At 42.7% G+C, this 18,334-nt stretch overlaps 1 protein-coding gene across 3 annotated transcripts in view; it reads right to left on the reverse strand.

Moving 5' to 3' along the window:
- Positions 1-18,334, reverse strand: part of zdhhc21 (zDHHC palmitoyltransferase 21) — a 146,732-nt gene that overhangs the window by 102,509 nt on the left and 25,889 nt on the right. For all 3 annotated transcript variants that reach the window (XM_043714352.2, XM_087996891.1, XM_087996890.1), the window contains exon 2: positions 7,212-7,424. In XM_043714352.2, coding sequence (XP_043570287.1) covers positions 7,212-7,365 — 154 coding nt within the window. In that variant the 5' untranslated portion in view covers positions 7,366-7,424. The remainder of the gene's footprint in view (positions 1-7,211; positions 7,425-18,334) is intronic.

Consider the following 18,334-nt stretch of genomic DNA (forward strand, 5'->3'; position numbering starts at 1 on the left):
AGTGGCAGGGAAAGGTGCCAGGAGTGGGGTGTGGGCTGGTGGGGGGTGTGAACCTGACGAGGGAGTCACGAAGGGAATGGTCTTTTCGGAATGCCGATAGGGCTGGGAAGGAAATATATCTCTGGTGGTGGAGTCTGTTTAGAGGTGGTGGAAGTGGCGGAGGATGATGTGTTGTATGCGGAGGTTGGTGAGGTGGAAGATGAGGACCGGGGGCGGGGGGGTGTTCTGTCCTTGTTGTGTTGGGAGTGGTGGGCTTCAAGGGCAGTGGTGCGTGAAGTGAAGGAGATGCGCTGGAGGACATCATCAACCACATGACAAGGGAAGTTGCGATTGTGGAAGGAGGATGCCATCTGGGATTTTGAGGTGGAATTGGTCGTCCTGGGAAGAGATGCAGCGGAGGCAGAGGAATTAGGACTAAGGGATGGTGTTTTTATAGGAGGTAGGGTGGAAGGAGGTGTAGTCTAGGTAGCTGTGGGAGTCGGTGAGCTTGTAGTATATGTCTATGGTTAGTTGATCGCCGAGATGGTCCAGGTGAATTTGAGGTCAGGGTGAAAGGTGTTGACAAAGTTGATGAACTGTTCAACCTTCTCATGAGGGCACAAGGCGGTGCCAATACAGTCATCGATGTAGCAGAGGAACAGGTGGGGGATGGTGCCAGTGTAACTGTGGAAGATTATTCCACATATCCGACAAACAGGCAGGCTAGCTGGGTCCCATGCCAGTGCCCATGGCTACCACTTTGGTTTGGCTTGTTCCCTCACTGTTTGTGAGTTTGCAGCTTTCATATGGTCCATGTTCAGCACCATTATACCTACCCAGACTATATATGTCCCTGGACATGACCTCGCATCTACCATGCCTCTTACCAATGCAGGTCTATTCCTGTGGTTCCTGCACCAAACTTCATCTCTTTAAGTAAACTGTCCATCTCGCTTAGGGGAGTCCTGTGTCCAGTATTGGTGTTCCTGATGCTGTTTCAGCTACCGGCCCAACAAGTCCACACCAACCCTCCAAAGGGTGATGAATGAATGAACTTTTGATGAATGAACTCTATGCATGTTCAGCCACTTTCAGTGACTACCATCCACAATGAATACCAAAAAAATTGAGTCCATGAAAGGACCTCCGCAGTCGATGTCTAACCAAGTCCTGGGTTTATCTAGCCATTCCCATGAATGTGAGGGAGCTGCTGGGCTGTAATTTGTGTCATTGTTGGCATGCTGGGCACTGCCCCACCAATGTAGCTATGTCTACATCCAATACTGGCCACCAAATATAATTTGTCGCCAACATCTTCGTTTGGGAACACCTTAGATGACCCTGGTGGAGTTTAACCAGTATCTGGCTCAGGACAATCACTTTTGCTCCATAAAATAATATGCCGTTCTTTACTGTGGTCTGGTCTGTCCGGGTCCAAAAAGGTTTCAATTCTGGTTGTGACAGCCCTTTGGATTTCCCCATTATACCAGTTTTGCAAGGACAGGATCTTTCTGCGTCCAAAGTCTGAAATTGTCTGCTGAGTCTAGAAGCGTATCCAGAAAGTTTAAAACCATTACAGACTCGTATAATTGCTGTATGGCCTGTAGTGTATCACCCAGGTGGTTCAATGCATCTGCATTCGCTACTTGACCTCCCAGATAATGTTCTAATTTGTAATTATAAACACTTCGTACAAGAAGCCATCGCTGAATGTTGTCCAAAGCCATGAGCAGCACTGCCTTGTGCTCCTTAAGTAGCTCTAACTGAGGTTTGTGGTTCGCATTTATTACAAATTTAGGTCTGTAAAGTTAATGGTGGAACATTCTGACTCCAAGTATGACCGCCAAACCTTCCCTCTCTATCTGGGCATATTTATGCTCTTCATTATCCAAAGTCTGAATGCCCACGGTCTTAGGTGTTCCTAAAACCAAGTTTTATTTGGGACTATAATGTGATAACACCTTATAGAATGGTAGCTTTACTTCTTTGAAAGCAATGGTTTAGCTACACAGCTATTCCCAAGGCTGACTCTTTGTCAAAAGTTGATGCAAAGGTGCCAGGATGGAGGCCAGGTTATGTAAGAACTTTGCATAATAATGCACCGCCGATGGAAAGATCTGAGCTCTGGCACAGACATGGGAGTGGGGGTACCTTTGGTCACCCTCACATTACTTTCCCGATGGGTGTAATCCAGTCTTGTCGACTCCTTAGCCCAATTAAGTCACTGGGGGGCCTGGAACATAGCCCCTTCTAAGGCATACACCTGCCTGGGAGAAACATCAAAAGACAATGTTCAAATTCTCTAAGTGCTTGTTATTGATCTTCCCTGTTATTATGACATCATCTAGATAAATGACGACCTGGGGCAGACATTTTAAAAGGTCTCCATCGCCCATTGAAAAATTGCACAGACTGACATACCAGAAATGGCAGTCTTATATATTGGCACAAACTTTTATGGTATTAATTGTATCATACTTCTGGGAATCCTCATCTAACCGCATGTATGCAGGGCTCATGTTCAACTTCATGAAGGGAAGCTACCCTGCCAGCTTTGCATATAAATCCTCTATGTGAGGCATTGGGCATTTACCCAGCTGTGAGAAACATTTGTTTAAATTCCCCACAAAGGCGAACCAGCCCATCCAGCTTCATGGTCGGTACAACTGGTGCTGCCCATTCCGCAAACTGTACTGGCTTGACGATTCCTTCGCTTTCCAACCTTCTGAATCTATTTTTGCCCAGAATTGGCACTGGACGGGCCTTGCAGAGTCGTGGAATTGCTACCTGATCACCATGCAAGGTGGCTTTGTCCTCTTTAATAGTCTGTAGACCTCTCTGAAAAACTTCTGACTATTTAATTATGACTTCACTCAGGCAGCCATTTTATAATCGAAAAATATTGAACGAACCTGTGTGAATCTTTCTCAACCAATTTTTACCCATCAAGCTTGGGACAAAGCCTTTTACTATAATCAGTGGTAACTGAAACAGTTACTTCTCACAAAGAGACTGGAATCTAAGTTGTACCTGTAATCTGTAAAGGATCACCGGTTTCGGTTCTCAGTCTAGCTGAGGTCTTGTACAAACCTAAGGGTTGGAATCCAGGGCAAACTTTGTTAAAAACAGATTCTGTGATCACTGAAATCGCTGTGCCAGTATCGACCTCCATTAGAACCAGGTGGCCATTTAACCAGATGTTTATTTTGATTGGTGCTGATTTGGATGTTGCTGAGCAATATAATGTTCCAAAACAGTTGTAGGCAGATTTTCCATGGTTTGCGTTCTCCTGGATACTGGCCTATGAATTCTCTTCTCAATTTAATTCTATTGGGGCTCTTTTGCTGTCTCAAGTCTGCATACCACAACAACTACAGTACCTTGCTGACACAGATTCTGAAGAAAGTTTTAACCATTTGGCTGAGGCTTGTGTTTTTTTTCGGGGTTTTGCTGTGGGCTGATCTAGAGCCTCTCTGTTCAGGACATGTCCTGAATGAGTCTATGCAATTACCTTCACTCAAGTGGTGTTCTCCAAGCTCAGTCAGACTGATGAGTGAGCCCACTTCCATCAGAATGCCCTGCAACTCATATGGTCCACTTGCCCTATAGTCCAACAGTAAAGCCAGTCTTAGTGCCTGTTTGAAGGATTTAGCTAGTCATCACTTTTGCATGGTTACATCATTACTGTCACATACCAAATGGTCTCTCTGCATCTCATTAAGCATTAAACCAAAGTCACATGTCTCTGCCAGTCAGCTTAATCTAGTCAAAAGTCCTGGTATAGATTCCCTTGGTTCTCAAATTATCAATTAAAACCTATAGTGTTTCAGAATTAAAGACGACTTGGAGTTGTAATATTCCTGAACTAAATCCATCAATTTTTGAAAGGTTTTAGTATGTGGTGCCTCAGGAAAAGTTAAGTTCCTAATAACCAAAAAGGCTGCAGGTCCACAAGCTGTCAGCAGTATTACTCATGGCTTTTCATCTGCCCCAATGTCATTTGCCCAGAAAAAACCCCTCAGTTTTCCATATTCTGGGTGCACTCTTTGATGGCAGGATAAACAAGGCAAGCTTCCCAAATAATGGCATGATGTCAGAAATACTTAACCTAACTCAAAGACAACTGCTGCAAGCACATTTCTTCAGGAGCGTGCTTTTTATCTTGTTGCAACTGAAATAACTCCACAGAGGCAGGTATCCCATCACCAACTCACCTTTTATTTACAAGTGGAGAATCCTTGACACTGATCCAGCTGTCTCAAAATCAGCTCTCAGAGTGAGCAGGATGCCTGACACTCTTGTGCTTATCAGTTTGCCAGGGCTCCCTGAATGGTCCAGATTAACAGAACCAATCAGGGAACTCATATTCTATCAGGTCCATCTGGCTGACCTTCTTACAATCATTATACTCATCTATTGGTACCATAACTGCTTCAAAGGAGATAATGTTAGAAGAGGAATATGAAAACCCTGATATAGCTACAGTTGATTATCGTTTTATTTTAGGAGGAATGTAAGTATATTGGAGGCAGTTCAGAAAATGTTTACAAAACTAGTATCTGCAGCTGGAGGGGGTTGATGTCAGGTTTGTCTCATGGGGAATGTTTGGAAATGCTACGCACACAAACTTAGAAAAGTGAAAGGTGTCTTCATCAAAATATAGAACATTCTGAGGGTTCTTGACAAGAAGTCATAGAAGTCTACAGCACTGAAAAAAAGCTCTTTAGCCAAATCATGTCTGTGCTGGTAAAAGAGCAATTACCTAACCAGTCTAATCTCATTTTATAGCACTTGGCGGATAGTCTTAAATACCTTGTCATCAAAAGTGCACAACTAAGTGGAGTGGATGTTTCTGTAATGGAAGTATCTAAAAATCTAGGTCACTATTTAACCCCACATTTAGAACAGAGATTTTTACTCTCTCTCTCTCGCTTTCTCAAGTGGTACTGAGCCTTTGGAACTCTTTTCCTGAAAAGGTGGTGGAAACAGAGTCCTTGAATATTTTTAAAGTAGAGGTAATTTCCTTTTCAACAAAAGCTCTAAAGGTTTTCAGGATGTTTGGGAATGAGTTTTTGAGATTATAATCTGATCAAAAGTGATCTTACTAAATCGTTAGACAAGGCAGCAAGGTGAAATGGTCGATTCATGTTCATAATCAAAACGTTCATTCTTTACATTCCTACTTCTTTCTGTGTGTCTATTTAAAAGTATACATTGAGTTTGACACCAGACTCAAGCAGTGATATGACCTTGGGGTCAATCACAATGACAGGTACAATGTTGAGACCATAAATACTGCCCATAGTTTTCACACACTGAGAATTGTGCAGATGTTCTGAGTTTGCAGAGATCCAAAACAAAGCAATTAAAACAAAGTAAATGGTTACTCCATCGAAGTATTCATTTTAATACAGTTATTTCTCACATTTGTGCAAAGTAATTATGACAAAAAGAGATGACAAAACTTTTGGCATCTTAGTGGGCGGCACGGTGGCACAGTGGTTAGCACTGCTGCCTCACAGCGCCAGAGACCCGGGTTCAATTCCCGCCTCAGGCGACTGACTGTGTGGAGTTTGCACGTTCTCCCCGTGTCTGTGTGGGTTTCCTCCGGGTGCTCCGGTTTCCTCCCACAGTCCAAAGATGTGCAGAGTCAGGTGAATTGGCCATACTAAATTGCCTGTAGTGTTAGGCAAGGGGTAAATGTAGGGGTATGGGTGGGTTTCGCTTCGGCGGGTCGGTGTGGACTTGTTGGGCCGAAGGGCCTGTTTCCACACTGTAATCTAATCTAATCTAATCTTATAAAGCTCTTAAAGTGTTTAAAGGCGAGTAAAGGAGGGCAAGGCAGGAGCAGCGCTAGGTATAACTCAAAATGAAGTTACAATTGTGTGCCGAACAGCATAACCAACAAGAGATAGACAGAGATATAGAATCCCACAATCAATCGATCAGTTCGAAGTTCTGGCTAGCAATGTTTGGTGGTGGACATTGAAGCCCTTCACCCAGTGTACATTCTATGTCTTTGCAACTCCAGTTCCTCCTCCAAGTGGAGCACTGATTCAGCAGCCAAGGGAGGATGGTATAGGGTAATCAGCAGGACTTTTTCCTTGCCCATGCTAGACCTGATGCCATGAGACTGGAATGTTGAGGACTCCCAGGGCAACCCCTCCTGACAGCAGACCAATGTGCCACGATCTCTGTTGGGTCTGTCTGCTGGTAGGACAGAACATACCCAGGGATAGTCATTGTAGTGTCAAGGACATTATCTGAAAGGTATGATTCTGTGAGTGTGACTATGTCAGGCTGTCATTTGACAGTTTTCTCAATTTTGGCAGTGCTCAACAGATGTTGATAAAGAGGATTTTACTGTGTTTACAAGTCTGGATTTGTTGTTGCTGTTGCTGGTGCCTAGGTCAGTATTGGGTGGTCCATCTGGCTTCATTACTTTTCCACTTTTCTATTCTAAATGTTTTAGGCATGTTTTAGACAGGGTCCAGTGGTGCATGTCACAAATAATTAAAAGGGGAACAGACACATGCACAGCAAAGATATAAAAACTAAATTAAAATATTATCTCCCGCAGTGATGATACATTTCAGTCCCTGTGGTTTACATTTGTCATGGAAAGCCTGTAAATGTTGATGGGCTTCACGCACACTCTCAACATGGACAGCCAAACATGACATCACCTTGGAAAATGTGTCAGCAATCAGGTGCCATGACACCTGCACATAGCCTACTGCATCGACCTGTTAATGACTATGTTGGCCTGCAAGAAGCTGGTCTACTGATTTGTAAAAGTCAACCATATTGCTCTGGATGTGGAGCCACATGTAGGACAGAACAAATAAGGAAGGCAGATTTCCTTACTAAAGGACATCAACGAACCAGGTGGGCTCTTATGGGCACAATTACTGAAACAAGCTTCCAAATGTGAATTAATTAAATTTAAGTTCCACCAACTGGAATTCAAACTCATTTCTCCACAGTATTCATCCAGGGTCTTCAGATGACTATTTCAGTGATATTACTATTGTGCTACCATCTCCTAAATTATCTGTATATTACCCCCTTTTTGCATACAAAAATGGTTGGGAATGTATGACCCCACTTGATTACAGGGCTTACCAAAATTGAAGGAAATCATCGTAACGTTTGTCTGAGAATTAGTGATGAAACTGCAATAGTAGTGGATGTTCAGTTAAACAGTGGTGAAAGAAAGCAATGCTACTCACGCACTATCACGGCAGCTGGAATATGTTGCTCTTCATAGTGAGGGAAGAGGATAAGTTTGGGAACGTAGAGTGTGTTATAAAGCCAAACAAAGGTGATGATGCTGACACAACACCAGCCCTGTAGGTCGTAGACTAAGTGAATTTGAAGCCCCATCACAGAAAGGTTGTTTCACTGGCCGGTAGCTGGAATTTAATCAATCACGCCTGCGAGTCCTGCTCAGAGAGAAAAATAACATAAAAATACCCACATTTACAAATATTCCATAAATAAAATAGCTTTCATTTGTGTGCAAATTTTTATTATTCAGCATTAAATATCTCTTTCATTTATATCGAGTTCCAGTTGCCCTGTTACATGAAGGAGAGGGTCAGATGAGACTCACCAGGATGTTGTCACAAATGGAGGGTTTGAGTTATAAAGAGAGGCTGGATAGGCTGGGAATTTTTTCACTGGAGTGGAGGAAGTTAAAGGGTGACCTTATAGAGGTTTTTAAAATTATTAGGGGTATAAATAAGGTGAATAGTTAGTAACTTTTCTGTTGGGTGGAGGATTTCAAGAATAGGGGGCATATTTTTAAGGTGAGAGGAGAAAGATTTAAGAAAAGACATGAGGGGCAATTCTTTATTTTACACAGAGAGTAGTTCAGTGTGGAATCAACTTCCAGAGGAAAAGGTTACAATGTTTAAAAAACATTTAGATAAGAATACTCTATCAACAAACACATCGAGTTAGGCCCCATCTACCAACCCCTTGAGAAAAAGAACAGGAAATGACATCACCACAGGAAATAACATCACCAATTCAAAGAAACCCAAACATATAAATAGAAAGCAGCAATCATGTACAGTGCCCACTGAAGTTGTTACCTAGTAGGGTGATGAAACATCTGGAAATGAACCTTCCAGCTCAGTGAGCAAACCTAAATCCAGAACTTCAACCTGAGCTACAAATCTTCTCAAAACTCGCTAACATTTAGATAAGTTCATGATTAAGAAATGTTTGGAGGTGGGACTAGTTTAGAATATAGCACATGACAGCACAGTATCGACCCTTCGGCCTTGATATTGCGCCGACCTGTGAAACCAATCTGAAGCCCATCTAACCTATACTATTCCATTCTCACCCATTGCCTATCCAATGACCACTTAAATGCCCATAAAGTTGGCAAGCCTAAAACTGTTGTCGGCAGTGCATTTCCCACCCTTACTACTGTCTGAGTAAACAAACTACCTTGACATCTGTTCCTATATCTATCACCCCTCAATTTGAAGCTATGCCCCCTCATGTTAGCCATCACCATCATGGGAAAAAGGCTCTCGCCATCCACCAGATCTAATGATCTGCTTATCTTATACATCTCAGTTAAGTCACCTCTCAACTTTCTTCTAAATACAGCCTCAAGTCCCTCAATTTTCCTCGTAAGACCTTCCCTCCATACCAGGCAACATCCTAGTAAATCTTCTTTGAACCCTTTCCAACGTTTCCACATCCTTCCTCTTATGCAGTGACCAGAACTGCACGCAATTCTCCAACTGCAGCCACACCAGAGTTTTGTACAGCTGTAGCATGACCGCATGGCTCCGAAATGTGATCCCTCTACTAATAAAAGCTAACAGACCGTATGCCTTCTTAACATCCCTGTCAACCTGGGTGGCAACTTTGAGGCATTTATTTACATGGACACCGAGATCTCTCTGCTCATCTACACTACCAAAAGTCTTACCATTCGCCCAGTACTCTGCATTCCTGTTACTCCTTCCAAAGTGAATCACCTCACACTTTTCTGCATTTGCCACATCGCTGCCCAGCTCTGCAGCTTATCTATGTCCCTCTGTAACCTTCAACATCCTTTAGCACTATCCACAACTGTACCAACCTTAGTGTCATCCACAAATTTACTAACCCATCCATCTTTGCCCTCATCTTGGTCTTTTCTTAAAATGACAAACAGCAGTGGACCCAAAACAGATCCTTGCAGAACACCACTAGTAACTGAACTCTAGGATGAACATTTCCCATCAACCACCACCCTCTCAGTATTCTTTCAGCTTTCCAATTTCTGATCCAAACCGCTAATGCCTCCATATTTCGTGCAGTAGCCTACCATGGGGAACCTTATCAAATGCCTTACTGAAATCCATATACACCACATCAACGGTTTTACCCCCAACCACCTGTTTGGTCTCCTTCTCAAAGAACTCAATAAGGTTTGTGAGGCGCAACCTACCCTTCACGAAACCGTGTTGATTATTCCTAATCAACTTAGTTTAGTTTCGGATATCAGGCAGGTGGGACAAGTTTAGTTTGGGATCATTGTGACATGGATGATTGGACTTTATGATTCGATGGTCCTTCCAACAAAGGTACAAAAAGCAGACATTAGAATATCCAATAAGTGTTTTTGCTTTAAATCAGTGTATAGTAAGGAAAAAATTATACAAGTTTGCTATTCGCAAAAATATAGAGGCAATTACTGGGGTGAGAATTAACAGGGTGTACTGGAAAGCTTGTCCATACTGAAAATGAAGAGGTCCACATGGTCCAATTCAATATCATCAAGGCTCACCTTTGGTGGGCTTCATCTCCACCTTCCCACCAGTCCCATGCTGCTCAATTCTTCAAAACACCTCTCCATCTCATCCGTAACCTTCTTTTGGCTGTAGAATTTCAAACATTCATTTGCTATAAGATTCTTATTTAATCCTGCATCAATGCTGTAGGGAGTCTAATCTAAATGCATAAAACTAGATGTAAATTTGTTTAGCTCCAGTTGGTTCCACAACATTTTAGTGCATGGAAACTGATCTTCGCCTCAAGTACACACCAGTACTCTTCAGCATCAGTGCCTTGACAGCAAACAGGAGTATGAACCCAGGCTGAAGACACCCAGAAATACCAAATCCAACAGATCTACATCCAGCACGCTCACTTCTCCCATGTGAGAAATGAGTTCAAGATCACATGAAAAACTAAGAACAAAGAACAGCACAGGAACAGGCCCTTTAGCCAGTCAAGACTGTGATAACACATGACATCTTTCTAAACAAAAAACCTTTTGCCTCTGCAGCATCTGTAACCTATTATTCCTTGCCTATTCACATATCTGTCAAGATGCCTCTCGAACGTTGATATTGAATCTGCTCCACCACCTCGTTCTGACATCTTGTTTCAACTTACTCCCTTTTACCTTAAAACTGTGACCCCTTGTAATTGACATTCATACCCTAGTGAAAAAGACTCCAACTAACCATTCTATCCATGATGCTCATAATTTTATAAACTTCGACCAGGTTCTCTCTCATCCTTTGACATTCAAGTGAAATCAAACCAAATTTGCCCACTGCCTCCTCATAACTAAAACCCTCCAAACCAGGCAACTTCTTGATATACCATTTTTATATACTCTCTCCAAAACTTCCACATCCTTTTGTATTTTGGTGACTGGAACTGTACACAATATTCGGAATGTGGACAAACTAAAATTCTATGCAGCTGAACATGAGAGGAGCTAATTTTTATACTCTATGAAGTATGATTTTGATGTATGATTTTATAGATCATCGTTTGTGTTGCCAGTTTCAACGAACTATGGACCTATATGCCTAGATCACTCTATATGTTGATGCTACTAAGAATTCTGCCATTTACTGTATACTTCTCTTCTGCATTAGATCTTCTAAAATGCATTACCTTGCATTTGTCTGGATTAAATTCCATCTGTTATTTCTCTGCCCAAGTCACCAGCCTATCTGCATCCTCTGGGAATCCTGCTCACTATCCGCACCTCCTCCAATCTTTGTGTCTTCTGCAAACCTACTAATCAGGCCACCTACAGGCTCTTCCAAATCATGTGTTTATTTATTTATATCAATTAAACACAACAGAGTTCTCAGCACTGACCCCTGTGGTACATCCCTGGTCACAGATCTCCAGTCAGAAAAAGACCATCTATCCTACTCTGCCTTCTATGATTAAGCCAGTTCTGTATCCATCTCACAGACTCATTGGGGATCCCCTGTGACTTCACTTTTTGTGTCAGCTTGCTATGGGGCCTTATCAAAGGTGTTGCTAAAGTCCATATAGACATTTACTGCCCTTGTCAATCATCTTATCACTTCCTCAAAATACTCAATCAAATTTGAAAGATGCAACTTTCCCCATACAAAACCATACTGCCTATCATTAATAAATCCATATCTTTTCCAAATGTGAAGAAATTCTATCCCTAAACATTCTTGCCAATAATTTCCGCCTCACTGGCGTAAGGATCCCTGGGCTGTAATTTCCCAGATTATCCCTTTTGTCGTTCTTAAACATAGAGTCATAGAGTCATAAAGATGTACAGCATGGAAACAGACCCTTCGGTCCAACCCGTCCATGCCAACCAGATGTCCCAACCTAATCTAGTCCCACCTGCCAGCACCTGGCCCATATCCCTCCAAACCCTTCCTATTCATATACCCATCCAAATGCCTTTTAAATGTTGCAATTGTACCAGCCTCCACTACTTCCTCTGGCAGCTCATTCCATACACATACCACCCTCTGCATGCCCCTTAGGTCTATTTGATATCTTTCCCCTCTCACCCTAAACCTATGCCCTCATAATTTTGCAAACCTCTATAAGGTCACCCGTCAGCCTCCGACTCTCCAGGGAAAACAGCCCCAGCCTGTTCAGCCTCTCCTCATAGCTCAAATCCTTCAACCCTGGCAACATCCTTGTAAATCTTTTCTGAACTCTTTCAAGTTTCACAATATCTTTCCCTTAGGAAGGAGACCAGAATTGCATGCAATATTCCAACAGTGGCCTAACCAATATCCTGTACAGCCGCAACATGACCTCCCAACTCCTGTACTCAATGCTCAAACAATGGAACAATGTTGGCTATTCTCCAGTCAATGGCTTTGTACACATTGACTGTGCAATTTAGGAAGTTAAAATGGTAATTGCAAACATTTACATTGCCTTAAATGATAATGAATGTTCAATTGGATATTGAAATCCTGGTTCCATTACTCAGCTTTTCAAAGCTCAACAGTGCCAATACATTGGGCCATTTTATTAAACCTGAACAGCAATAATAATTTATCTTCAAAGAGTTGTTCTCTGATGCTAACAATCTTAGCAACTTGTGTTTGAAGATAGTTTGAATTTTAAAGATGACAGCAGTAGGGAAGGGAGGACACATGCTACGTTTAGCTCAGTTCACAGCATTCTTGCCCTTGAGGGCCGGACAAAATGCTAAAAGTATGGCATTAATCCCTGTACCAGTAATTCATAGAGGGTCCAACTTTGCTTATCTCTCTGTTGAGAAAGGTGCCTATGGGTATATCTCTATACAGCACGGGAACAGACTCTTCGGTCCAACTCGTCCATGCCCACCAGGTATCCCAAATTAATCCAGTCCCATTTGTCAGCATTTAGTTCATATCCCTTTAAACTCTTTCTATTCATAGTCCTTGTGAACTACATACATATATGCACAAAGTTACGAGATCAAACCTTGCTCCAGGGACTTGGAACAAATAGCCTAGGCTTCACTAAAATGCAGTACAGGACTATATGGTCAGAGTTGTTATGTTATAAAAAAAACTAAACCAGATGAATGTGAGACTATTTGAAGATGAGCTGGGGAAAATTTCTCTGATATCCTACCAATAGTAATCTTCCAAACTACATCTCAAAAATAGATTATCTCATTGCTGGGACCACGATGTGTACAAACTGGCTTCTATCTCTTACATTACAGTTAACAAAAAATGTAAACATATAACTCGATTCCTGAAAACTCCACCACCAATAATTGAAAGACTAGGAGTGTCTCAGTTCTCATGTCTCATGTTATGAAGGAATCACTTTTAGAAAATCTCAAGAAATATCTGTGTTCTTCAAAAGTAAGGCACTCAAATAAATCAAGAATGATACATGACTTTCAGGGATATCAGGCCCTCTACTACTGTACAGACCAATAACCATATGCGTGAGAAGCATCTGGATACTTCTGTCTTTCACACTTTCACAGGATGGGTGTGTTGTTGGCAAGGTTACCATTTGTTGTTCATCTCTAATTTCCCTTGAACTGAGTGCCTTGATCATTCATTTCAGAGGGCAGTTACAAAGCCAGCCATATTTTTTTGGGGTCTGGTGTCACATGTCTGACACACCACGTAAGGATGGCAGATTTCCTTCCTTAAAAAACATTAGAAAGCGAATGGGGTTTTTACAACAATAAATGCTGGTCTTGCGGTCACCTTTACTGAGACTCACGTTAAATAAGAGAACTATTGATTGAATTTAAATTCCACAAGTTGCTGAAGCCAGTCTTGAACCCATTAGCCCAGAACATTAGTCTGAATCTCTGGCTTATAGTTTGGTGAGTGATATGGTCACCTTGCAACAACACTTTTGATGAGGACAAAGAGGTAATCCATAACCTACTGGAGGAGAAACAGTGGCACAATTGGATTTTCCTCATTGAAAGTTTATCACTAAACTTGGCAGTTTTGCTAACCAAAAACATCTGCAGGACTCTCTGCAGGACTCTCCATGATACATACAAATTTGCTGATGACACTGGGATAGTAGTTCTGAAGAGGACGCAAGGAGATTACAAAAAGGTACAGATAGATTAAGTGAGTGGTCAAAGATGTGGCAAATGGAGTATGTTGTGCAAAAATGTGAAATAGTTCATTTTGACAGGAAGAATAAAAAAGGAGTATATCATCTAAATAGTGAGAGACAGCAAAGTGATCTGGGCTTCCTCACACATGAAATCAAACTGTTAGTATGCAGGAACAGAAAGTAATGAGGAAAGCTAATAGAATGTCATTGATTATTGTGAGAGGACTGAATACAAAAGTAGGGAGGTTATACAACAGCTGGAGAGGGCATTGGGGGGACCATATCTGAAATATTGTACACAATTTCAGTCATCTGATGTCAGGAAGGACATGTGTATTCAAGGCAATTCAGAGACGTGCACTCGACTAATAACTGGAATGGGCAGAATGTCTGAGGAGATGTTAGACTTGTATCGGATGGAGTTTAGAAGAGTAAGAGGCAATTTGATTAAAACATATCATTTCAAGCATAAAACATAACATGATGGTTCTTGACAAACATAGATATGGAGAAGATGTCTCCTCTGAGAAGGGAATCTAGAATTAGAGGTCACTGTTTCCAAATCCCATTTGAAACAGAGGTTAGACAAATTTATTTTCTCTCAGTGTTTCGGGTCTTTGGAATGTTCTTCTTGAAAACATGGTGGAAGTAGAGTCCTTGAATATTGTTGTTAAAGGAGATAGATTTTTATTAAGCAAGGAGTTAAAACGGCATTGAGTTGGCAGGAACATTAATTTGGGGTTCTGATCTGACCATAATCATTTAATTGAACAGCAGAGCCAGCCTGAAGGGCTGACTGGCCTACTCCTGATGTATGTTGGCATTTAGGAATGGTTAGTGGTGGTCAATGTTTGCAAATTGGAAATAAGTAGTCGCTTTGCAGAGCAGTATAGGATTGAAAGTACAGCTGAAACCTGAAACCCACAATGTTACCTGATGCTCCCACAATGAAGGACCTGGTGACATGAACAGCATGCTCTGGTGACCCCTGCACTGTGATCTGACAATCCTGCAGCGTGACCTGATAACACCATGGTCTGACTTGATGACCCAGTGTAACATAATGACTCTGCAGTTTGACCTAACGATCACACAGTTTGACGTGACTATCCACAGTGTGACCTTTAACCCGTAGTGTGACCTGAAGACCCCACAGTGAGACTGAAGCCTGCAGTACATAGAACATAGAACATAGAACAATACAGCACAGAACAGGCCCTTCGGCCCACGATGTTGTGCCGAACATTTGTCCTAGCTTAAGCACCCATCCACATACCTATCCAATTGCCGCTTAAAGGTCACCAAAGATTCTGACTCTACCACTCCCACAGGCAGCGCATTCCATGCCCCCACCACTCTCTGGGTAAAGAACCCACCCCTGACATCTCCCCTATACCTTCCACCCTTCACCTTAAATTTATGTCCTCTTGTAACACTCTGTTGCATCCAGGGAAAAAGTTTCTGACTGTCTACTCTATCTATTCCTCTGATCATCTTATAAACCTCTATCAAGTCACTCCTCATCCTTCGAACGAGAAAAGGCCTAGCACTCTCAACCTATCCTCGTACGACCTATTCTCCATTCCAGGCAACATCCTGGTAAATCTTCTCTGCACCCTCTCCAAAGCTTCCACATCTTTCCTAAAGTGAGGCGACCAGAACTGCACACAGTACTCCAAATGTGGCCTAACCAAAGTCCTGTACAGTTGCAACATCACTTCACGACTCTTGAATTCAATCCCTCTGCTAATTAACGCTAATACACCATAGGCCTTCTTACAAGCTCTATCCACCTGAGTGGCAACTTTCAAAGATCTATGAACATAGGCCCCAAGATCCCTCTGTTCCTCCATCTCACTAAGAACCCTACCGTTAACCCTGTATTCCGCATTCTTATTTGTCTTTCCAAAATGGACAACCTCACACTTGGCAGGGTTGAACTCCATCTGCCACTCCTCAGCCCAGCTCTGCATCATATCTAAGTCTCTTTGCAGCCAACAGCAGCCCTCCTCACTATCCACAACTCCACCAATCTTCGTATCATCTGCAAATTTACTGACCCACCCTTCGACTCCCTCATCCAAGTCATTAATAAAAATTATGAACAGCAGAGGACCCAGAACTGATCCCTGCGGAACTCCACTTGTAACTGGGCTCCAGGCTGAATATTTACCATCTACCACCACTCTCTGACTTCGACCGGTTAGCCAGTTTTCTATCCAATTGGCCAAATTTCCCTCTATCCCATGCCTCCTGACTTTCCGCATAAGCCTACCATGGGGAACCTTATCAAATGCCTTACTAAAATCCATGTATACTACATCCACTGCTCTACCCTCATCCACATGCTTGGTCACCTCCTCAAAGAATTCAATCAGACTTGTAAGGCAAGACCAACCCTTCACAAATCCATGCTGGCTGTCCCTAATCAAGCAGTGTCTTTCCAGATACTCATAAATCCTATCCCTCAGTACCCTTTCCATTAATTTGCCTACCACCGAAGTAAGACTAACTGGCCTGTAATTCCTGCGGTTATCCCTATTCCCTTTTTTGAACAGGGGCACAACATTCGCCACTCTCCAGTCCCCTGGTACCACCCCCGTTGACAGTGAAGACGAAAAGATCATTGCCAACGGTACTGCAATTTTCTCTCTTGCTTCCCACATAATCCTAGGATATATCCCGTCAGGCCCGGGGGACTTGTCTATCCTCAAGTTGTTCAAAATGTCCAACACATCTTCCTTCCTAACAAGTATCTCCTCTAGCTTATCAGTCCGTTTCACACTCTCCTCTTCAACAATACGGTCCCTCTCGTTCGTAAATACTGAAGAAAAGAATGACCTGACGATGCTTGCATTACGATCTTAAGCCCCCACAGTTTGACCTGAAGCTCCCGCAGTGTGGCCTGACTATCTGTAGTGTGCCCTAATGACTTTGCAGTGTGTGAAAAGATCCCCGTGTGTCATCTTGAATCTGCAATGTGACTTCAAGCCCCGCAGTATGATATGAAGGCCCCACAACATGACCTGACAAATTCAAAGAGTGACCTGAAGACACAAGTGTGAACTGATGATCTCACAGCGTGACCTGAAGACCTCAGAGTGTGACTTAACACCCCCACAATGTGATCTGAGACTCTAATATGTGACCTGAAGACTTCACAGTGTGACCTGATGATGCCACACTTGACCTGATGAGCCCACAGCGTGAACTAAAGCCCTCGGAGAGTGACCTGATGACCCAGCGGTTTGACCAGATAGCTTAAGGGTTTGACCAGATACAGGGTTACTTAACAACCTGACGTGTAATGTGACCTGACGGTGTTGCAATTTGACATGACAACCCTGCAGTATGACCTGAAGCTCCGAGCAATGTGACCTGATAACCCTTGCAGTGTGACCTCATGATTCCCTGCATTGTAATGTGACGACCCCAGATGTGTCTTGAAGCCCTCGCAGTATGACCTGATGACCCACAATCCCGCACTGTGATCTGACAACTCCATAACGCACTGAAAACAACAAAATCACAGCAGGTCAGACAGCATCCATGGAGAGAGACCAAGCTAATGTTTTGAGTCTAGATGACTCTTCTTCAGAGCTAATGATGAGTCATCTAGACTAGAAACGTTAGCTTGTTCTCTCTCTATGGATGCTGTCTGACCCACTATAATCTCCGGCTTTTTTTTGTTTTCAATACAGATTCCAGCCTCTGCAGTAATTTGCAACACCATAATGTGACTTGAGGCCCCTGCATTATGACTGGACAACCTCTGCAGTGTGACTGAAACCTTCGCAGTGCGACCTGATAAACCCGCAGTTTAACCTGAAAATCCCATAGTATGATCTCACAACCTAGCGGTTTGACCTGACAACCCTACAGTGTGACTTGAGGACCTGGCAGTTTGACCTAACTGCCCCGTAGTGTGACCTGATAATTTGTAGTGTAACCTGATAACCTGACGACCCTGCAGTGTGATCTGACAATCTACAATGTGACTTGGCAACCCTGCAATGTGACCTGAAAACCCAGCAATTTGACAATGACAACCCTTGCAGTGTGACCTGAAGCCCTCACACTGTAACTTGACGACCTTGTGGTTTGACGTGACAGCCCTGCAGTGTGAACTAACAATCCATGGTTTGATGTGACAACCCCAGAATATGGCCTGAAGCCCCTGTCCACTGTGTCCTGACTTTGTTTCTTCCATCTCTCAAATCACCATCACATCATCCATATTTGGGCCCCACACCTTTCCACTGCCCCATGTCAATCCCTTGAGGCCAAAGTGCTTTGTTTTCAAACCAAATATTTGGATCTGCAGCCTAGCTATGAAATCCAGATCGCTTTGCTCTTAGAAATACTTGGAATAGTTTACATATTGATGGTGCTATCCAATCATTTTATGTACCAATGTAAATAGCTGCACATTTTTGCACCTTTCTACCACACTGACTTGACAACATATCTTTGTTATTGTACTCTTTTTGCAGCTTACTGT

This window comes from Chiloscyllium plagiosum, unplaced genomic scaffold (assembly GCF_037043375.1).
Source record: "Chiloscyllium plagiosum isolate Xiang-an unplaced genomic scaffold, Cpla_swu_hap1 HiC_scaffold_2, whole genome shotgun sequence".
Taxonomy (NCBI): domain Eukaryota; kingdom Metazoa; phylum Chordata; class Chondrichthyes; order Orectolobiformes; family Hemiscylliidae; genus Chiloscyllium; species Chiloscyllium plagiosum.